Source organism: Argentina anserina, chromosome 5, assembly GCF_933775445.1.
Source record: "Argentina anserina chromosome 5, drPotAnse1.1, whole genome shotgun sequence".
Taxonomy (NCBI): Eukaryota; Viridiplantae; Streptophyta; class Magnoliopsida; order Rosales; family Rosaceae; genus Argentina; species Argentina anserina.
In genome coordinates this window covers 14,272,055-14,294,996 of record NC_065876.1, presented here as the reverse complement: position 1 = coordinate 14,294,996, position 22,942 = coordinate 14,272,055, and the positions used below count along the sequence as shown (strand labels likewise).

The 22,942-nt window shown below is 37.0% G+C and overlaps 2 protein-coding genes across 6 annotated transcripts; one reads left to right on the top strand and one right to left on the bottom strand.

Annotated features, from left to right (window-relative positions):
* Nucleotides 1-10,719: 10,719 nt before the first annotated feature.
* LOC126794826 (MOB kinase activator-like 1B) lies at nt 10,720-15,826 on the top strand. Of its 2 annotated transcripts, none has more exons than XM_050521609.1 (7): nt 10,720-10,851; nt 12,797-12,845; nt 13,325-13,433; nt 14,011-14,104; nt 14,637-14,770; nt 14,853-15,016; nt 15,413-15,826. In XM_050521609.1, exons 1-7 carry the CDS (start codon nt 10,829-10,831, stop codon nt 15,485-15,487), a joined length of 648 nt encoding a protein of 215 aa, XP_050377566.1. In that variant the 5' UTR covers nt 10,720-10,828; the 3' UTR covers nt 15,488-15,826. The 2 variants fall into 2 exon arrangements, with proteins under 2 accessions (XP_050377566.1, XP_050377567.1); XM_050521610.1 differs by lacking the exon at nt 10,720-10,851 and adding an exon at nt 10,864-11,900.
* Nucleotides 15,827-16,563: 737 nt separating this feature from the next.
* Nucleotides 16,564-20,724, bottom strand: LOC126794824 (uncharacterized). 4 transcript variants are annotated; one of them, XM_050521607.1, is made up of 5 exons: nt 20,574-20,710; nt 20,163-20,199; nt 19,559-19,944; nt 17,079-17,575; nt 16,564-16,981 (listed from the first exon to the last, which is right to left on the bottom strand). In XM_050521607.1, exons 3-5 carry the CDS (start codon nt 19,903-19,905, stop codon nt 16,974-16,976), a joined length of 852 nt encoding a protein of 283 aa, XP_050377564.1. In that variant the 5' UTR covers nt 19,906-19,944; nt 20,163-20,199; nt 20,574-20,710; the 3' UTR covers nt 16,564-16,973. The 4 variants fall into 4 exon arrangements, with proteins under 4 accessions (XP_050377564.1, XP_050377563.1, XP_050377561.1 ...); XM_050521606.1 differs by lacking the exon at nt 20,163-20,199 and having other exon boundaries at nt 20,574-20,724; XM_050521604.1 differs by having other exon boundaries at nt 16,566-16,981; nt 19,559-20,199; nt 20,574-20,709.
* Between the last annotated feature and the right edge of the window lie 2,218 nt (nt 20,725-22,942).

The following is a 22,942-nucleotide window of genomic DNA, read 5'->3' as shown; positions in this document are numbered from 1 at the left end:
CTCGGCTCCTCAAAGAAAAAGGGGGAGACCGATAAACTCTAGGGATTCAAAACCTAGAAAGAAGCGAATGACTAAGGCACAGCGCGTCATCAATGATGAATCACCATCGTATGAAGTTGTCTCTGATTACAGCTATGTCCATGAATCAACCCAAGTGTTACCGTGGGACGCTATGGAACCTTGTTTGATGCCAGAGAACAACGAAATCTCAGTGAACTACACAAGTGAGCAGTCGGTCCGAAACCGAGCCACTACATGCATTGATGACGTTTTCGCTTATTTCGTCGCACATGAGATCATATCTGAAGACGACGTTGAACCTCGATCTGTAGCTGAATGTGAACGCAGAGCGGATTGGCCGAAGTGGAAGGAAGCAATCCAGGCAGAACTTGACTCATTAGCGAAGCGAGAAGTCTTCGGAAAGGTTGAATTGACTCCAAGAGATGTCAAACCTGTTGGACATAAATGGGTCTTCGTTCGTAAGCGTAATGAGATGAATGAGATCGTGCGATATAAGGCAAGACTCGTGGCGCAAGGATTCTCACAACGACCTGGTATTGACTATGAAGAGACTTATTCTCCTGTTATGGACATCATTACATTCCGCTACCTCATTAGTCTGGTAGTGTCCGAAAGACTAAACATGCAGCTTATGGATGTGGTCACAGCTTATCTCTATGGGGATCTTGACGCAGAGATATACATGAAAGCTCCAAAGGGACTACCTTTACCTCCATCAAGTGCCTCCAGACCACGGAGTGCTCATGCAGTCAGATTACGTCGTTCGTTGTACGGGTTAAAGCAATCCGGAAGAATGTGGTACAATCGGTTGCATCAATACTTGGTGAGAAGGGGTTACAAGAATGATGAACTATGCCCATGTGTGTTCATACGAAAGACAAATTCCGGATTCGTCATCGTTGCTGTCTACGTTGATGATATGAACATAATCGGTACTCTTGATGAGATTGAAGAGACCGTGTCTTATTTGAAGTCGGAATTTGAGATGAAAGACCTAGGGAGGACGAAATTTTGTCTCGGCCTTGAACTTATGCATAGAGCCAACGGCATCTTGGTGCATCAGTCAAATTACACGCAGAAGATGCTTCGACGTTTCAATATGGATCTATGCAGTCCATTGTCTACTCCCATGGTCGTCCGAAGTCTAGATATCAAGAAGGATCCCTTCCGTCCTAAAGAGGATGATGAAGAAGTTCTTGGTCTTGAAGTTCCATACCTTAGTGCAATTGGGGCACTATTGTATCTTGCTCAATGCACTAGACCGGACATATCTTTCGCAGTGAACTTATTAGCTAGATTTAGCTCCGCACCTACGCTACGTCATTGGAATGGAATCAAGCATTTGTTTCGATACTTGAAAGGTTCCCTTGACATGGGATTGTTTTACCCCTATTGCAGAGAGAACACCGCCACGGTATCTCCCCACACGACCACCGTCGCCGACCCCGGCCTTGCCGCCGTACGCCGCCGCGACGCCGCCAGCCGCCATGGCGTGGAGACCGTGCGCGGTGCCGAGAGCAGCAACCGGTCCCGTGCAGCTCTTTCCCCCGATGCAAAGACTCCAAACAACTTGTTAGTTGGTTATGCCGACGCAGGGTACCTCTCTGACCCTCACAAGGCTCGTTCTCAAACCAGTTATGTGTTTACCATTGGGAATACGGCGATATCTTGGAGATCCACAAAGCAGACTCTTGTTGCTACTTCTTCGAATCACGCGGAGATCATTGCTCTCCATGAAGCAGTTAAAGAATGTGTTTGGCTACGATCACTTGTTCGCCATATTCGTGATTCTTGTGGATTAGTCTCTACAACTGATCAACCTACGTGCATTTATGAAGATAATGCTGCTTGCATAGAGCAGACAAAGTTAGGTTTCATCAAGGGAGACAACACCAAGCATATTTCGCCTAAGTTCTTCTACAACGTTCAACAACAGAAGTTCTTGAATGTTCCGATCAATCAAGTGAGTTCAGAATCCAATGTTGCGGATTTGTTCACCAAGTCTTTGCCTAAATCTACTTTTGTGAAACATGTGAAGAGCATTGGCATGCGTCGTTTATCGGAACATTAGAGTTTGGTATACTTCAGGGGGAGTCTACATCACATGTTAAGATCCTTAAGTAGTTGGTGCGTTGTGCTCTTTTTCCCTTCGATCAAGCTTTTGTTTTACCCAAGAGGTTTTTGTTTTGCTTGACAAGGTTTTTACCGAGGCAATGATATGTGCACCATGCAACCTAGGCATGCGACAGAAGGGGGAGTGTTCCGGGAGAATTACTATTCTACCCTTATGTGTGTCTTAGCCAAATAGGTTTCCTGTTAGAAGATAGATTAGCATCTCCGTAATAGATTAGGACTCTGAATCCTACGGGATTGTGGTTTTGTAATGCCTATATATAGGCCACCATATCATTCAATAATACACAATTATTCCATCATGCATCAGATAGTTTATATTACAGTACGTAAGACTATTGATGTTAATAAAAAAGTAATCAATTTAATAAATCATCTTATTCATTTTGATATCCCAAATCGGGATATTCTAGCAATAATTATAAGGATAATCATTTATATTTGTATTTTAGAATACATGAGTTGAGAATTATTTCCTTAACAAAAAAGTACTTTTATATATTTTTTGGTAATTTCATAAGGGTTGACAAAAGTCAAAACTAGCTAGAAGAAAATGGAGGTTCAAGTACTATTTTTGGAGATATGAATAGAAACTCTCATTCAAATATCCTATATAAAAATAAAAAAGAAATATAAATAATGAAACCTGACAAGTATAAATAAAAATAGGATAGCGTTTTAGTTTTTTTATCTATCTTATTATATCCGAAGCGCAACGCTAGAAGAGAAACTTAAATATTAGTAATAAAAAAGTAAATAGTAATAAGTTCGATGATTACTAAAAAACTCAAAATTTACCATTTCAACATCATATGTCATTAGATATGTATCATTTCTAATTTTGAAATCAATTACATACGAATCAAATGAAAGATGAGAAAACCCTAGCTTCGTACTATTCACAAAATCACAGCTGAATTGAATTAAAGATGAATAACAAATAATTCAAAAATGAAGAGAGAGAAAACATATATCCGAAGTTGATTTTGAACCTTCTTGTGAGAAATGAGGAAATTGATAGGTAAATGATTTATTAACTTATAAATATTACTATTTTTCCCCTGTGCGAATATGACATTTCTTCATTATATAGGCCAATTGAGTATCACTTTCATATAAGGTGCATATATAAGTGATATTATTACAACGAGGACACTTATAAGAAATATAATATTAATAATTTTATTTTAATCATAATAATAACAAAAATAACAACAACAACTAGCCTTTATCTACACAAAATGCTTCAAGCAACTTATTTGAGTGCCGATCCTTACTCAAGTTCTCAGCTATATCCACAAAGTACTCAAACCCCGATGCTAGCAACTTTTGATGGACTCTAGGTCTCTAGCTTGGATATATCCACATACTTAAAACAATCCACTTCTCCTCTGCTGTCACCATTGCTTGTGACATTAGTCAAATCTCAACTAGCTGCACAATCAATAATTTTCGCACTACAATCTTTCTATTAAAACTAATCTGTGAAATTTCGTATTCAGTTTCGACAGAACCAAGCAAGTATCACGCCCTGTGTGCGTGCGGAATCGCTGTGTACACAATTGCGGTTTTGTTTTTGTTTTTAATTATTATTTGTCAGTTAACAACTCAAAATAACTATATTCAAAAATAAAATAGTGGCACATGAAAATTGTATGACTTTTTCTTCTTAAAGTTTATGCACTGTAAAAAGCATGACTTTTCAACTCTGAATCAATTAAAACTTCCACCGAGGTTATGATATTTACCATTCTACACATAATTAAGAGGCACAACATATATCTGAATTAGTACGTTCATACGTATATAGTGAATAAATTCTATAAATCAATTGCTATTACTTAAACCTTTGTTCAATATCCTCCAAGATTCCTCAATGTTCAAAGCTTTTCACTCATTATTTATTCATTGAACAACGATTGTATGAACTGAAATGGTATAAGTTACCAATTTTTCTCTCTCAAATGAATGCATTCAAACCAAATTTGATGTTGATTTCTCCAAGTTCATGCTCTGCATGAGGGAATACATACCTATTTTCATCAACCATACTCAATATGAGAAACAAAATTCCAAAAAGATACGGAGAAATTAAATTTATTCTTAAATTCATCAAAATAATAATCATCACAGTATGTAGTCGATAATCAAGAAGCAACCAGAATAATGAGTTTTTCCATGGAGTAATCCATCTGCTCATCAATTTTTTATCCTCTTTAGAACCATGTGAAATTTTGGTTATATAAAAAGAATCAATGATGGAGTAACTTCAAGCAGTTTCAATCTCTATCTTTGCTACTTAATATTATTTTGTTCTTGTTTTATTTAATTACGCATATGCTAATAATCATTATTTCAGAGGGGCATTTCAAGAATAGGAGGTTTGCTGGTTACATAAGCATTATTCGCTTATTAATACTGATAAATCAATCATTCAAAATATAAAGAACAATAATAATTCATTAAGAAATAATTCTTAAAAATGACTTAGTTAGTCATATGTTTGGTTGGTACAGTTGTCGATCACTAAACAACGATTATGTCATTTCTTGAATGTATGAGTCTATTTTGGTGCAATATGCATGTCAATACGAGTGTAAAATTGTCTTTAGACATAGTTCTAACTCAAAATCTCCTAGCTCAAAATCAAAGGTCGATGAAATTGGGAATCAAAAGTTCTTCTGGAATGCGTGGGCATGCTAGCTCGCAACCAAAGGACCAAAAGAGATAAAAATATGAATTTGTGTTTGATCTGATTTCTTCAAGAATGTAGGCAGATGAATGAACCCTCTCGATAGTAAAGTTCTTATGGCTCTTTACAAAGACTTCGACCAAATGATAATAGTTGAGATCATCAAAAGTCTAACTTATTGAATAAACTCAAATCTATGGGTAAAAAGCAAGAAGTCAATAAGGTGATGGTACTCGAATCCTTATTAGATGAGGCGTGTGGGAACGACACAATGACATTGGCCAAGTCATCAATAGATTTAGGGCTCGTCCAATGGGCCGGGCTCATGAATAGCAGGCTCGGACCGAGTCGGGTATTTTCACAAATATGAATATCCAAGTCCACCCACTTAAAGATTCAAACCCACACACCTAAAGTGGGTATTGCAGGCTTGTAATGGAAAAAAACATAATACTCTAATTTAATGATTTGAAACAGTAAAAGAATTATTAGAAAACATTTTAAAAAAAGTCATAAATAAATTCTAGTTTCGAAATATTGTCGATCGACATCAGTAGATGTGATTAATATATATATATATATATATATATATATATTTAGGGACCCTGTAAAAATTTCATCCGTTTTGAATATGATTTAACTGTCCGTACCTACGGTCAACCAAAAAAGAGACGTTTTGACATAATAAAACTCCATTTATCGGGGCTTTGCTAAATGGTTTCCTCGTTGCGACCACGCACGATCGGTGACAAAAAATATGTGATTTCAAATATGTAAACATTCCGTATTTGCTTCTTGTTAATTGGTCCCCCCTTAGGGCATATTAGTGTTATTTTTGGTTTACCGGAAATTCTGACGGTCAAACGATGTCTGAATTGGATGAAATTTTAAAATGGTCACTAAATATATACACCGATCACATCGGATGGTGTCAATCGATTCAAAGAAGTTTTCTTCATATAGTCGCTTCATAATGTGATAGTTTTATTATAAACCTAATATAAAAGTTATAATACATTAGTGGACACTTCGGTGATCAACAACTTCAGTTCGCAATATGGTCGATTAACACCAGTAAATGTGATCGGTATATATAATTAGGGAACCCGTAAAAATTTCGTCCGTTTTGGACATAGTTTAACCGTTCATACCAACGGTCAACTAAAAAAATGTGTTTTGACATATTGAAACCCCATTGACCGAGGCTTTTCCAAATTAGTTTCTTCAGTGCGACCATGCACGAAAGGTAACAAAAATTAGATAATTTCATATATGCAAACGGCTTTCGGCGTTCACATATTTGTAATAGGTCATCCCTTAGGGCATATTAGTGGTGTTTTCGATTTACCGAAAATTCCGACGGTCAAACGAGGTCCGAATTGGATGAAATTTTTATAGGGTCACTAAATATATATACCGATCACATCAGTTAGTGTCGATCGATCCTAAGAGGTTTTCTTCATATAGTCGCTTCATAATGCGATAGTTTTATTCTAAACCTAATATAAATGTTATGATACATTAGTGGACACTTAGGTGATCACCAACTCCAGTTCGAAATATGGTCGATTGACACCAGCTGATGTGATCTGTATATATATTTAGGGACCCCGTAAAAATTTCTTCCGTTTTGGACATGGTTTGACCGTTTGTACCTACGGTCAACAAAAAAAGAGGTGTTTTAACATATTGAAACCTCATTGATCGGGACTTTACTAAATGAGTTTCCTCAGTGCGACTGCGCATGATAGGTAAAAAAAAAAGGTTATTCCATATATGCAAACGGCTTTCGGTGTTTGTATTTTGGTAATGAGTCTTCTTTTATGACATATTAGTGTTGTTTTCAGTTTATCGAAAATTTCGACGGTCAGATGAGGTCCGAATTGGATGAAATTTTTACAGGGTCACTAAATATATATACCAATCATATCGGCTAGTGTTGATCGATCTCGAGAAGTTTTCTTTATATACTTGCTTCATAATGCGATAGTTTTATTCTAAATATAATAAAATATGTATGTATGATATTTTCTTATTTGGCGGGCCAGGCCGGGTTTCACCCCTCTAATTTAAGCATGCCCCTCTACCCACGGAAGTGGGCTTTCTCGCGGGCCGGGTATGGTAAAAGTCCATCGAGCTTGCTGACCTCCACAAACTTTTTGAATCCACGGGCTAAATGATGAGGCCTAAATAGATTAATGCATTGAGGTAGTCCACATTATGAAACTACTTCAAATCGCAAAATATAAATTTTTGAAATGTAAAGAATTTAAAACTACACTGCAAGTGATAGGATCAAGATAGACACACCAAACTACTTCAAATTGCAAAATATAAATTGTTTTACGGTGCTATTTTTTTAAGGGTACCAATTTGCAAAATAGACACACTAAACCAAACTTTGGTTTACAAAATGCATCCTGCAAGGGTAGCAGCTGTGGTATAGGATCATTAACACTCTGCACCGCTTCAGTATTATGAGACTCAGGCTCAATATTTCTTGTGCTAAGACCCATGATATCATGCACAATATTCAAATTCTTGACCAAAACAACAACATCATCCTCACTACTCATTTCAAATACCACAACAGGATAAATATTATCATTTAAGCCTAAAATCACTTCACCATGTGACAGAGTAAAATTTGGGTTCTTTGAGATTGGAATACTACCTCCGATTGTAGCAATAGGTAGTGACCGAGACCCAGTCATAACAGCTTGTGTTGTGAAGGAATTTGCCTCATCAACCATAAAACTGGACTTATCATACTTCCAATCCCGTTGAACAATAGAAAACCCATCACTGTGCTTCTCATGTGAGGAGCTACCACCAAATGCAAGGGTAGTTAAACTCATCAAACACATAATCAGTGCCTTATCAATTGAGACTAGATTCTTGGTTGAAGTTAAACTCATCGAACACGCTCATCCAATGTGGAATGGAGACTCAATAGAGGTAACACAGCCGTCATTTTTGGGTTCCAGTGAAGTGAGATTGAGCTCCTCTGCAACGGCTATGGGGAAGGATTGTGGAAGAGTCTCGATCTTAAGACCATTATCACTAGAATCACCACTATCCTCTTCTTTGACCACACTAGGACCCCTAATTTCATTACCAGCTATTTCAAATTCAGAATTATTAGAATCGAATAACTCGTACTCTTTGTTTGGGATTCGTACCTCAATAATAGCATCAAAAATTTGGAGGCCCATCTTCGTTGTATTTGCTTCCAAATTGATGACGTTATCCTCCTCCAAAGACGAGGTACAACCTGAGTTATTCTCTGCCAGGCCTTGGGTCGGCAAATCCAAATCCAAATCCAAATCCTTACAACAGTAGAGGTCGACACTGGTCCTCGTTGTAGTATCATTCATTGCCATGACAAGCGTCAGAGTCGAAGGAAGGGAAGGTCAGTGGAGTTTTCTGAGCTTGTTCACCTAGTCGCTCATACTGGGTTGCGTTAGTTTTCGGATTCCAATAGTACAGAGAACCCGATGAACTGTCGATAACACTTTTCCAAAGGGCTGGGAGCGACGGGTCTGCTAGAGCAGTGTGTGCAGAGGTCGCAGGAGCCCGAAGTTTGGCACAAATTTATCGAATTTGCCCCAATTTTACACGAAACTCTTGAAGTTGACTCTGACACTTTTGCATCTCAATCTTTAGGGTGTGGTTGAATTTCTCAAAAGCAGCAAGGCAGGCTTGTATTGTTGAATCATGTTGTGGGTTAGGGTTGGGTGCTAGAGCTGGATCATAAAGAAAGTGGTTGGGTGTGGCTGCTTGAGATGGGTATTGTGCGTTAGTAGATTGGGGCACAAAGATAGGGGTTGAGGGTGACTGAAACGTTGGAATGGAAGGCGACCTATCATTTTGTTGCTGAAGGAAAGGAAATGCTGAGTAGGTTGGTTAGTAGGTTGTGGGAGCGAAGTTTGGGTAGAAGGAGTGGAAGACGTGGTCAGAGGAAGCAAGAGCGGAGGGTGGAAATGCACCTGCGGAATGTGATGGGTAGGGAGATGGACAAGGAACTGAGTAAACAAGCCTATCGTATTGGTTGTGGTTCGTGTCTGGATTCCAGTAGTATAAGCGCTCAGTAGCACCGTCGACCACCCTTTTCCATGGCAGCGGGAGGGTGGGATGGACTAACAAACTGCGTCGGTAGCGTATAATAGTGGGCATAGGTGGGCGAGACAAAAAAATTCCTCATCGGAACTGGCTTTGAATACCAGTTGATAGGATCAAGATCCATCAATTGGATTGAAAGAAATAAAATGCAGAAATTTAAAAGAAATAATTAAAATAGATTGATATTCATTTCTTAGATAAGAGTTACATTGAAGGCTAAATGCCTTATATAGATATTTCTGACATAACCCTTGATACCCGTTTAAAATATGACCTGACCCGAGTCTACTAATGGGTCTATTTAAGTAAATTAATACACTAGCCAAACTAACATAGGGTTATAGAATATTGGTCCTAACAACAAGACTAAAATGAAAGATGAAAGGTTTATTTAGAGAAATTAAAGGTTACAAATATATAGATGATAAAAAAACGATGATAAGATGAAGAAATAATATCATATCATCTATATGAAGCATCAGACGAGAGAGCTAACTTAGCAGCCATATGACCTGCAATATTAGCTTCCTTGTAAGCATGAGAAAAGAAACTAGAACTGTAACCCCAACAACATTCATCAAATTAGACAATCAAACTCAAATTTTATGGGAGCTAAACCAAACTCCATTGTTAATTCACAAGTAGCGCGCACCACCAGCTTATGCTTCCACCATGTAAGGAGAATAAACATGATTGATGCACTGGTTGACGCCATCATAAGCACCATCAAGAGATTAGCTTTTAGTCAATCAACTAGAGAAGCTACCGAGGATTTTGGCTGCCTTGGGATTCCCACCTTTCGCACACCAGCTGATTTCATAAGATTCCATTAAGACCGAACTTTATTTGATTATCAGGGTAATTTATTTGATTATTAATGAACTACTGAAATTTATTCTTTTATTAAAAAAAAATTTCAAGGGCCATTGTGTGTCAATGTCAATTAAGTTTGTTTTGTAAGGTTAGTGGAAATAAAATGAAACTTCTATTCATATCTCTCAAAACTGTAGTTAGACTTCTCTCTATATTCAATTTAGTATTGGATTTTTCAACGCATGTAAATTTACCAAAAAAACCAACTTACTAAAAGAATCTCATCTTATTAAAAAGAATCAATCTTACCAAAACAATCTTAGTTTACCATAAAGAAAATTCATATTACCAAATAAATCTCACCATACAAAACAAAAAATTGAGCTTATTATTGTTCAAGAACCATAAACTCATAATCATTACAATCGATCATTGAGTAAATTTTATGTGAATTTTGAAAGATAATGCACTTTGCTTTGGTCTTTAATTTGTTTTCTTTTTTGTTGGTTTATTTTTAGGTTTCACTCGCTTAAATGCATTTATTACAATTTTATAGTGTCAAGAACTTAAAAATAGTTATATTGTGAGTTGTGATTATGAACAAACAAGATTCACAATTTTTGAAAAAGTTAATTAATAATATATGTTTGAACGAATTAGATGGAAAATATTATATTTAAAAAAAATTGAATAATAAATAATTTACAATTTCCTGTAGAATTTTCTGAAATTTTTTTTAAAATTTTCTCAAGCTATGGACATTTTAGAAAAATTACGGAGTCTAAATAACATTTTAATTACTTAAAAGAAGTAGATTTGATGAATAAAAGCTCTCAAAATAAAATTTCAGTACTTAAGAAAGAAAAAGGAAATTAAAAATGTAAAAGGAATCGAAATAAAACAATTTGTGTTTACAAAAAGTTAAAAAGGGAGGTCTTTCTCTGTTTTCTTTGTTTGGAGCCCGAACTCTGTCTTCCTTCACCCGAAAGAAGAAAGCTCACGGAAATCGCCCAAGAAGATCCTTTTCTTCTCGGAGAAATCAAAACCATGAGTCTCTTTGGTCTGGGCAGGTCCTTGACTCAAACCCCTTCCCTATCTCTCTTTGTTATTCTCTCTGTCTTTGATATTCTTCGTGATTTTCTTTCCTGGTTTCTTTGGTGTTATTTGGTTCTGCATGATATATGATCCAAAGTTTGTGTTTTTTTTTTCGTTTGTTTTCTGTGATCGGTGGAGAAAGGTTTCATCTTTAGATCTGTGAAATGTGTGATTCTCATGTGCCTTTGACTTTTTTTTTTAATCTTTAATAATGGGAACTCTTTGTGTTAATGTAGAATGTAAATCGAGGATTAAATACTGTTCTATTCATATGAGTCATTGAATGCCGTGAATCATAGTTCCTATGGATGGTTATGCTTGCATTCATGAATTGGTTTTTGTTGGTATGAGTGTAGTTTCGGATCAGATGCATCGAGGAAGGTAAAAGGTGACTGATTTTATGGAAACAAAAAAATGGGGAAAGAAGTATTGGCAGTAGGTTAGAGTGAGAATCATAAATGAGATTAATTTATGAAATACCGAGTGTATATGGTCATTGAGCTAATTGGAAACGCGGTTTTTTGTTTCTCCTTTTGGTTTGTTGTTCAGAATGATGATTTGCTATGCGTTTTGAACAGTTCCAAAAAGTTTATTTCAGTTGTGATGACATGAGTTGGGAGTTGGAAATTGGAGCTGTAGGGGGTTTTTCTTCTATGTCCTAAACAAGGCAGTAAATGTTCCACCTCCCGACTACTTTTATGTTCTCTTGTGAATGAAAAAGTGTTTCTGAAGGTTGGGGTGTTCTCGTTGATTACAGCTTGTGGTAGAGTTGAGACTTGTTGATGTGGTTCAGAGGAGAAGACATTGTATTTTTGTCTATTTCTCTACTTCTGTTTCTTGTGCAGAGTGGAGCAGGAAGTGCCGATGAAATTTTGATTATTCTTATGGTGAAGGATATTTAGAGACTCAAATCTGTGCTGTGTTATTCCGACTTCATTTGCCACGTTAGTTTATGAGAGGAATAGATTCTTAGCCTGAAGAAGGGGGTGATGCTAAGGGGATGTGTGTGAGAGCAGTCTGATAGGTGAGTAATATGACATGTAAGAATTCTTAAGGTTTCTCTCAGTGAGCAGTCTTCATGTTATCAAATTTTAAGGCAAATTAGTCACATGACCAACGTCTATAGGCAGACTTGTAATTTAAGTATCAGGCAAAAAGGTAGGAAATAGTGAACAGATGCTAGATCTAAGCAAATGCTTTTCTAACAAGTGTTTGTTTATCCAGCGGCTGTACCTTGTATTTGTATGCAGGGGAGATAAGCAATGCCCCCTCAACCCTGGCCCAAACAACACTTGGCTTCCGAAAACAGAAACTTTGTCTACATTGCCCCCTAAAATTTAGATTTGATTGCAATCTAGGGCCTACTGTCAAATCTGTCTGAATTATTCTGTTGAATTGGTCTTGTAACGGGCAGATGCAACCGTTCGAGGTTTCTTGCTATTCTCATTCTCCCTTCTCTTTCTTTTCTCTCATACTCTGTCACAGTTACTGCATCATGTGGCGTTAGTTTAAAAGTTTAGCTAGCAACAAGGTAGAAATTAGTGAACAAAGGCTGGACTTCACTGTTGTGTTATTTGGTACCTGAAGCAAGGTCAATTCCTTTCTCCTCATGTTTTTTTGTTCCATCTTAGGCAGAGTCCTTTTTTTTCCAGGGGAGGGCCGAAGTTCAGAAGACTTTCCTAAATGCAAATAAGTGACTAGAATTTTTTGATAATATTCCATCTAATTTAGATTGAGGATTATAGAATTTATGTTTGTCTGAGCCTCTTGGCTCATAATTTGAAAATTTATGACTGTTTAGTCTTTCTCAATATCTGAGTTTTCCTCCTACACAGGTGCATGCCCTTTTGCTTTTCATTTATTATCGTATCATACATACTTTTGATTTTTGAACCCTACTTAAGTTCGTTATTGTTGCAGAAACCAGAGGACATTCCGCCCAAAAAAGAGCGCCCCTTCTGGGAGTAAGGTTGTATCCCGTTAGTTACTCTTTAAGTCTAGTCATATTTTTTATAAATGTTAGAAGTTTTGGTAGTGATTTAGGGATTTATCTATGCTATCTGTGTATGTTAGAGATGCAATATCTGTAGTTAACTCGTTTCCCAATTCATTCATAATGTTTTCTGGATGAAGTGGTAGTTCTATTCTTATTCAATCTCTTGTGTGGTGGTAGAAACTCCTTACTGTAATCAATATTTTAATGGCCATGGTTCATCTTTGAGAATCTATAGATGGAACAATTAATCTTTGGTAAATGGAGCAAAAAAATCTGTTTTTACAATAGATTCAAAAGATCGCCATGGCCTTCTCATGGCACCTCTATTTTAATTTTAGCTGAAATTCAATGTGCTTCTTTTGTTATGGTCCGTGTATCAACCTTTCTGGATCTTTATGACAAGATAGGTATAACTAAGTGATTTTATTAATGTATAATTTATTTTGATGCAGGGGGCTCAGCTTAGAAAACACATTGATGCAACACTAGGCAGTGGGAACCTAAGAGAAGCAGTCAAACTTCCAACTGGAGAGGATTTAAATGAGTGGCTTGCTGTCAACAGTATATCTCTTTTTCATCAGAATTTCAATTGGCTCTTATATTGATTTTTTTCCCGGTTTTATGGACTAGTATTTAGAGGAGAACTATGTTGGAGGCATAGGCCAGAGATGATGAAACTTATAGCAGTTATTTTCCTAGAGCAGCAAATGGGAAGAGAAAGTGATGTTTGAGGTGTGAGAAGAGTATTGATTGAGATCTGATTAAGCAGGAGATTATCATTTGTTTTAATAAGTTATGCTAAAAATTGGGGGAGAGGCATTGAGAAGTTGAAGGGATTTTCTAGTAGGATAATTGTGTTTATAAAGGACACTGAAGCTTTTATGCCTCATATGAGTCGTATCAAAGAAGGTGCAGCTAGAATTGTTGCCTACGTGGGAACTTTTTATAGGTTAGATATATTTTAAACAGTGTTTTAGACGTTTATTGGTGACTATATTGTGGAAGAGGTTGGAGTTGAGTGGGAAAATTATAGATGATTCTTGTAAACAATAAAGCAAACTAAGACGAAAAAGTTCAAATACCTCTTTAACCTATTTTCTGACATATATCTGAAGTGTGGTTGACCTTTCAATTTCAGCTGTGGACTTCTTTAATCAAGTCAATTTGTTATTTGGTACCCTCACAGAGTTTTGCACTCCTGAAAATTGTCCTACAATGACTGCAGGCCCCAAGTATGGCAGTTTATCAATTACACTGTTATTTTGTTTCTTATCTGGTGTTAGTTTATGACTTTATGGTTGTTCAATTGTTTTAGCTTTCGTTTTATTATGTACTCCAACTTCCTTCTCTAAGCATATCTGTCAAGTAATTTGGAAATATTTTATTTATTAAAAGGTTTAGTGATTTCTGAAGAGAATCTAGAAATTTTACTGGTTTTTTATCAACCCAGATGTGTTTCGTTATACAATTATCCATTATTATTATGAAAGTAGCAAGGTTCTCAATAGTAATACACAGTTACGACAACCTGGAGCATCAAGATCCTCCTATGTCCATACGCAAAATCACATATAATATTTATCAGCAAATCTTCATGCCTTTTTTTTCTGAATTCTGAAATAAAATTTCTTATCCTTCCAAGTTCTTTTGATTGGTTGGCATAGACTACTTTGTTGATAAATTATTGTACATTCTATGCCTGGCTATGCGTACTTCAGTCCAGCTTCTGGTTTTATCAACTTCCTCTGTTTTGTACAATGACAGGTATGAGTATAGATGGGCTGATGGTGTACAAATTAAGAAACCTATTGAAGTTTCTGCTCCAAAATATGTTGAATATTTGATGGACTGGATTGAATCTCAACTTGATGATGAATCTATATTTCCTCAAAAGCTTGGTAATATTTACTGCTCTATTCTGTAGATTCTCTCATTTGATTGTTATGTAATTTATTCCCTCTTGGTCTTCATCCTTTTCAGGAGCACCATTCCCCCCTAATTTTAGGGAGGTTGTGAAGACAATATTTAAAAGACTGTTCCGCGTATATGCCCACATATACCACTCTCATTTTCAGAAAATCGTGAGCCTTAAGGAAGAGGCCCATCTAAATACTTGCTTCAAGCATTTCATTCTATTTACCTGTGTAAGTAGTTTTTCATCCAATGACCATTTCTTTTTCCTTCAGTATGGTACCTCTTAAAATAGAAAGGAGCTTCCCTAGGTGGTATTTTATTATCTGGTTGGATCACCTATCGTGAGGTCAACACTGGACTCTGGCATCAAGTGTGTAGATGTCAATATGATTGTGCTGAGTAAGGCTAAAAATTTATTTTTCTAACATAACCGAGAAATAGGTATTCAGGTTCACCGATTAGAAGAATGAGTTATGTAAACGTACGACAGAAAGAATGAGATACAAAAACTTTTAAAACAATGGCTTTTATGTAAACTATCAAGAGAAAGTGTTACTTGTGATGCACAAGGTGGTGATCTGATAGAAAAGTTGGTGGCTGAACCCCTGTACTGTGTCTTTTTTCAGGAATTTGCCCTAATAGACAAGAAGGAGCTAGCTCCACTTCAAGAGCTTATAGAATCCATCATTGTTCCATATTGAGCTGGCTTTTGGATATCCCAATGGGGATGAATGATTCAATAAATCGCTCCTTTTACAGTGTTATACATTTGCATATTGTAAAAGCTTCTTGTGCATATGTTGTGTGCCTTAGATTTGAAGTTCTGTTAATTTTATATGGAACAAAAATCTTTGGAAAGCAAACGGGTTGCTGGGCAAATCACTGTCAGCAGAAATCACCGAAGATTTACCGAGCTGGTATAACATGGACGAACATATGATGAATATGGCATTTGTTTTTGTTTGCTGTATTTCAAAACTATTGACACCGATTTCAGTTTAAAACTGGTTTGGAAATAAATTTTCAAGTGGTTGAAGTGATATGCTGATTTCATTAGGGTTTCAATACTGGCAGAAGCCAGAAGGCAATCAATACCGAAACATGTCTTTGGGTTTGACACTTTTGTATGCACTAGTATAATGAAAGGAATACCTTGATCTAAAGTCTAAACATATCTGTAGTAAATTTGCCAGGGTACATAGTATCTTGAACTTCAACCAAGGGATCCTGAACTTCATAATGTCGCATATTCAATATATCGAAGTAAAACATATTTGGTGAGACGCCAGTTTTCTGGCAGATGCGGTTGCTAGTCGTTGTGCTACGTTGCAAGGTTGCAAGGTTGGGATCAGTCTTCCTCTTTCACCTTTGAGAAAAAAAAAACAGATCCCCAAGTTGAAAGCGTTTGCTCTCCTTAGAGAATAGAGTGGAAGATATCAGCATAGGCAAAATCGCCAGCAGCACCAGGTAGCTGTTTCGAATCCGACGTGCAACTCATGATCAAAGTCCTCCGCTCCAATGCCTAACCGAAAACCCTTCACCAGAAATGTTTGTAGTAGAAGATGCATCTTGTTCTTGCATCTCCTCTATTCTATAATCTATAGACTGAACACCAGCTTTGCTTGAGGTAACATTAGGACCCTGAATTTGCTTTTCAATGCTGGAGTACATTTCGTGAACATAACACATTGTCTTAATTTAGAGTGTTAAGCTGTGCCGAGTGCTGACTAACTTGAGGAAATGAATTGCTATGATACTAGGTAGTTCAATACTGGCCAATCCTATGATTCCTATCACTCGCTCCAAGACCTCCGGACCTCAAAATAATATTATGAATAAAAAAGATAGTATCACAGGAGTAATGATTTCGCTGAAAGATCAAACAAAATTGTATGAGATCACATTTTCAACAGTTATAACGGGTATAACATAAGGTTTTCTCATGTTTTTTCCCTTCGGACCGAACACAAACCCATTTAAACAGGGTTAGTAAATCCAGCATCAGAAAGTAACATGACCTCAAACTAAGGTCTCTACATCATTGACAATTTTTTTTCTGTAAATACCACAATTTCCGCCGTGTCCGGCTTCCTTCAAATATAAGTGATGATCACCTACAGTTGACAACCTAAAACCATTTCTCAGCTTTTCCTCCAGTATATATTATTAGTTTATCTCATATGTGCTCTAGTAACCTGTAATCATAAAATTGCTCCGATCAGAATTGGTCGACAAAGCAAAAATTCAACTTGTAATGAAAGCGTAACTTGTTAAAGTTTTATCACAACGTACCCCTAAGTTGATCGTCAACCAATACATCCTGTACTGCATGCAAACGCTTGACATCTGAATGCCCAAATCTTGAAGCAACAAAACCATATGCCACCACAACAGCAACAAGTACACCAAGAACTATGGAAAAGAACTGGAAGTTTGCGAGTAACTCTCCCCGGACCTCATTGTCTGCAGAACGACATGAGATCATTCCATCCTTCAACTGACAACCAGCTGGCATCATCGGACCATAGAGGGTGAATGCAGTCTGATAAAACCAGATGCCTTGGAGAGTTAAGGCAATGCCACTGCATAAATCAACTGGAAAACTGGTTGGCAGGAGTGCTCCTGTAACAGTTGATAATATACAGAGCCCAATCAGTAAGACAAGGATGATGTGGTAATACCCCTCGAGACCTTTGTGAGTTGTTGAGTGAAAGTAGAAGAGGAGATACTCCGCAGAGAAGGCTGTGGCAGCAATCAGACAAAGTGCTCCTTCAGGCAACAGAAGAAATCTAAATGCAAGAAATGAAAACAACAAAAGAAAAAATTAGCCACTTACAAGATCATAATACCCAGTAAATAAAACAAAGGTATAGCACAGATGTACGATGGATAGTCAAAATGCGCACTTCAGAATTTCTGAACACAGAAGTTCATTGAAAGGCTCCAATCGCTCCATTCTATGATAAAAATGTGGACATGGCTCCAATGTTAAAAGCTCAACCACAAGAAAGCCTAATGCCTAGCAAGTAGCAACACTTTAGGAGAAGATCCTTAACAGACAACTAAACCCACAGTTTGCAGCAATACATGAACTTCTGCATTGGATTATGGAAGCAAACTAGGACCATGGTTGATATAAACAGAATTTGTTCCAAATTCCAAAAGCTCATGCACAGATCCACTTAAAAAGCGCATGAACAAAGAAAAAGCTCAACACCTATATGTGGGGCAATGCTTCAGGGAGCATCCTGAACCACCTAATGCAGTGCTTAAACTTGGTCTGAATCAACCTATAATGAGCAGCAATAAATGGATACCATTGCAATAAATTGGTTTTTATCTACATACAATTTATAATGTCCCAAAGTTCCCAATTCCTCAAAGATTTAATCAGCTTTTATGGACTTTCATGTAATTAGTGGTAAGATAGTTGCACAAGTATTTCTGAGATATGTCTAACTACATGAGTCAATTGCAGTCATAAGCAGGCTTATGAAAAAAATAACATATTCTGTAACATTTCTTTCAGGAAATCAGCAATACCAAGCACTACATTTCGCTCACAAAATCAGGAAAGTCATTTCAAATTCCACACATTATTGAAAATATTTTCACCCTGGAGTGGCAGTGATGTTCAATCACGTATTCTATATAGTTTCAGATTTGGAGCTTTTGTTAGATATTTTTATGCTAATAGGATACTAATATGCAAGGGGCGTATAACACATGAAATAAACAACAGATGTTAAAAAGCCAAAAAGGATTTCATGAACACAAACAAAAGGGCCAAGCAAGGCAACCAAAACAAAACAGCAATGGTGAATCATTAAATAAGACTACACCCAGCCCAGAGATAAAGAACAAAAAGGGGAGAAGTAGAAGAAAATGAAATTCTTAAAATCCCGAAACCAAGGGACAGGGATAAGTTTAAAATAACAGCAAGGAGCAAATAAAAAATTATAAATATATAGAAAAAATAACAGACTTTAGGATACCAGCCCTTTCCTTGTCCCTCAAATAAGCTCAAATAGACAAAAAGGCAAAGCTTCACACAATTAGTGAGCAGTTTCAAGCTCAATGAGAGGCATCCAACCTTATGTCTTAGGACTACGAGAGACCAAGGCAAGGAAGTAGCATGCCCTCATAAGTCTCCTCCTAACTTCAAGCCACACGTTGTAGTGTTGTACTTATATATGTCTTGCATAAAGAAACCAACCTCACACATATAACCACCACTCTAGCAACCTCACACATGCAAGCCAAAGTTCGCATGAGAGAATCGCAATTTAGCAATAAATGAACCTTTGGAATGAGGACTGAAACTCATCCAAACTGTTGAGTTTCACAAACCTGAGGTGGGCATTTAAGATCTACTGCAATTTAGAATTATGAAACTACACCACACAGTTTTCATTGATTGTAATAGTTTCTAAATTTAGCATCAAACATAAATCTAATATTCCTAGAGAAAACAGCAGAAACTAAAATCAGACATTTGTACCTGAAACAGCCAGTAAGTAGTATTTGGATGCAGTATTCTTTTAATTTATTTGTTTCTGATATGATGAATTACTCAATTGAGCAGGTCAAAGTTGGCACACTCACAGTAGAATAAAATATTTTACTTCATCAATCAAGATCATAAACACGATATTCAGGCCTTCTTCTCTATCAATGTTCTATAATTTTCTTGAAAATCAAACAGATAATTGTCGACACACAAGTGAAAAAGAAACATATCAATGAACAAATTCGAATGACAATGACCGTACCTTGTCTCCTGTGAGAGCAGAGCAATTAAGCCGAAGATAAAGAACATAAGAAGCATCCCCGAATGCTCGAAATCGTTCATGTGAGCAGGGTTCAGAACTCCATTAACAAAGTACTTAAAATGAGGCGAATACAAAAGCTCGATACACAGATCAATAAAAGAACCAACGGCGATGACATATAGCTCCAAGTTTCTCATCCTCCCATCAAACCCCGGCACAGGATTCCAAACCCGCACCCGAAAGGATTTCGGGTCCGATACATATCTGACCAGCGCGCTCCATATATGCCACAACCCAACTACAAGAAACAACGTCCCTGGCAGAGCATGACCCTTGAAAGAACCCATCTTGGCTCAATATTTGTAACAGTCACTGCTCCTATCTCTCTGAAAGAATTACAATCTCACATAAGCTGACTTCTACACCTCTAGAATAAACCAACTATTTCCCAGATTAAATAGTAGCAATTTCCAGGCTTTCACACTATTGACTAGTTCAACTGTGCTAACAATTTTCCTGATGCTGACTTTTCCGGATTCTTTCAATTATGGGTTGCTTTTAGTTTCTCCAGTAATGCTTTGAATTAGAAACTATATCCAATTACCTACAGCTAAACGCTTCCTTAGTATAGCTACAAGAATCTGGGGAAAAAAGAAAAAGAAATCAGACCCAAATGAGTATAGTAATTCAAGTATAAGATTCAATGATTCATATCCTGGATTCCTCACTTTTCATTTTGCAACAACAAGAACCAGAGTATTAAAGACTGATCTGATATTAGTAGGAAAGTCAAACTCTTGTTTAGTGATGGAAAAAGCAGAGTTTGATCAGTCAAACTTGAATGGCAGATAAAACTAAGAACAAACCCAGTAAAGATTTAAACCAAAAGGAGTAACAGGGTTCCTCTTTTCTTCTATAACAATATACTTTTGACTAAAATTTACGAGTTTGTAAAGGCTATGATTGCTTTAATCCAAGGTGAAAAGAAACAAAAGAAAGAGAGAGAAGTACGTACTGGGATTACACTTATAAGCGTATGATTGATGATCAGAGAGAGAGAGAGAGAGTGGTGATGATGATGATGATGATGATGAGGGTGGTGGTGGTGGTGGGGATCGATCGGAGCGATTCTTAAGCGGAAGGTGCAATGCAAAGATTGGGAAAAATGTGTCACGTGCGTTCTTTCTTTCACGACTTTGACACCCCCTCGTTGTATATAACGTGGGGCCATGGGAGATCGGCACCTCCATGATTTGTCTTTCCTTTAACAAAACAATTTAACTCGTCATATCGTTGCAACTTGTAACGACTTGTATGGTTTACACTACAGGCTTACATATATCGGGGGATCCGGTGCCGGAAATTTATGCCGTATGGCATCAATGTAGCTGTTTGAGTCCAATTCAACTTAAGGTCAAATGCTGGAATTGGATTGAGCGCAACCGGCTGATACATGCGGTTCATCTTCTTTACAGATGTATTTTAGGTAAGGATATCAAATCCTAAGATAAAAAGGAAGCTATTCGCTGGAAGATCACGCTTAATCAACAAAGAAGTAAGAAATCAACGGAGGAATCGTTGAATTCCTAGTAGTATGTATACGAGGGATAGCAGCAGAAGTAAATACACAGTCAATCTCAACAACAAACTAACGCAACACAATTAAAGTCCCCTCCGGCAACTCAAGTCCTCCTCGAGGCATCTATCAAAATCCTTGGCAACAAGTTGAACATCATCTATTGCCTAGATCTATCATAGGCTTGCCAACATCGGATTCTGTTACACAAACGATCGTCTACTGCCCAGACTGTGAGGTCTGCTGCACCAGATATCTGTTTATAGCTCTACTCACGCCCCAGCAACGGTGAGTGTGTATCGATTGGTGGTTCACTTGAGAGCTGCGAAAGAAGACTTAATTCACTATTAGACGACCTACAGAAGGACCTTTGTAGGGTTGAGATCTTTCCATGTACACTCTCACTTGGTTCAGAAGTTAGAAGCGCTACTCACGTACCAAACACTATAGATAGTACGATGAGTACTAGCACGCCCGCATCTCAGAGATTGGTTCAAGTACCTGGTCTGGCCTGTACCATGAGGGGAGCGCGAACAGTAGCCACAACAAAAATAGGATTACACGATTCAAGGAAGTCAGAGATTGATGTTGTCAAGGGGTGCATTGTTCATTGGCGTATTCTCACTTTATTTCACGATATCAACACTATAGCAGCTTCCCTTTATCACTATCTCCTTCAAGTATACGCATCGAGTGACAAATTTAATCTCTGATTCCTTACCTAATTAAGTAACTAGTTCATGAAGACTTTGTTCAGAGTTGACATGACAACTTATCGATTTCAGCTTCTTATGCCTTTTTAATATTTCCAAATTTATGTATAGTACGAATTGCTTTTAGACTCAAACTGTAGCCCGCCGCTCTTCAACAATGAGCTACTCTTACAAAAATAGCTAGTTGGATGGCCAAAACTAATGTCAAGGAGGTACTCATTGTTGAAAACGAATCTTTTGGAAATATTTATGTTTTCTAAAAGAAAAAGACAACTTAAATTGGTAAGTGAGAAGTACTTTCGCCAGAAGCGTTGCCGCCTAAATAGGCTTATGATTTTCTGGTTATTTTGATAGAAGATTTTTCGGTTAAACGAAAATGATATCCTCCTCCTTTGTAAAGATGAATGTTCCCATATGGAATATCATGGTATAGTGAATAGAAAAACACATTATGAGTTGAACATGTTAGTTCGAAAAGATTAGGTTAAAATGATTTTTGTTTCATAAACACATTGCACCAGGGGACAACATCAATCGTTGAAAAAGGCAATTGAATTTACCTCGTATTGCTCAGTTTGATCGGATGGTATGAGCGGGAGGCCTTGCACTTCTGTGGGATGATTCAGTTGAAGCTTCAATACATAAGTCTATATTACATAGATCTGCTAGCATTAGGCTTGCTTCATTTAGACTTATTTTTCATCCCTTTAAAGCTCAATTATCTTTTAAGTGGTTCCATGACACATGCGAACAAAAACTATATTACTTCAAATGCAATTAAATTAGGAGATACAAGAATTCAAATATTTACTTACACTTAATGAAGTTTGAATGAGTGTGGATCGTATCTCAGTGATTGAAGTTATTTAAAATGAACTAATTTATGAGAATTCAGACATTTATTTATACACAATGGAGTCGGAATTGGTGGGAATCGCACCTCAGTGATTCAAGTTACTTCTTACTTCATGTTTTTGATTTTTTTTTTTTGAGAAAGGAAAACATCGTCAAAGTATTTTATTTGCACCACAATTATGTGCTAGACCACGACTCTACGGTTCGCAACAATTTCACCGTGAAGCGACCAAGGACCGC

Excerpts from the sequence above, each read along its gene's own strand:
- LOC126794826 (XM_050521609.1), top strand. The coding sequence starts at position 10,829 with ATGAGTCTCTTTGGTCTGGGCAG. Across the intron at positions 12,846-13,324 it reads GCGCCCCTTCTGGGAGTAAG|GGGGCTCAGCTTAGAAAACA; the intron begins GTTGTATCCCGT and ends ATTTTGATGCAG. Across the intron at positions 15,017-15,412 it reads ATTTCATTCTATTTACCTGT|GAATTTGCCCTAATAGACAA; the intron begins GTAAGTAGTTTT and ends GTCTTTTTTCAG.
- LOC126794824 (XM_050521606.1), bottom strand. The coding sequence starts at position 19,905 with ATGGGTTCTTTCAAGGGTCATGCTCTGCCAGGGACGTTGTTTCTTGTA. Across the intron at positions 17,576-19,558 it reads CTGCTCTCACAGGAGACAAG|ATTTCTTCTGTTGCCTGAAG; the intron begins GTACGGTCATTG and ends TCTTGCATTTAG.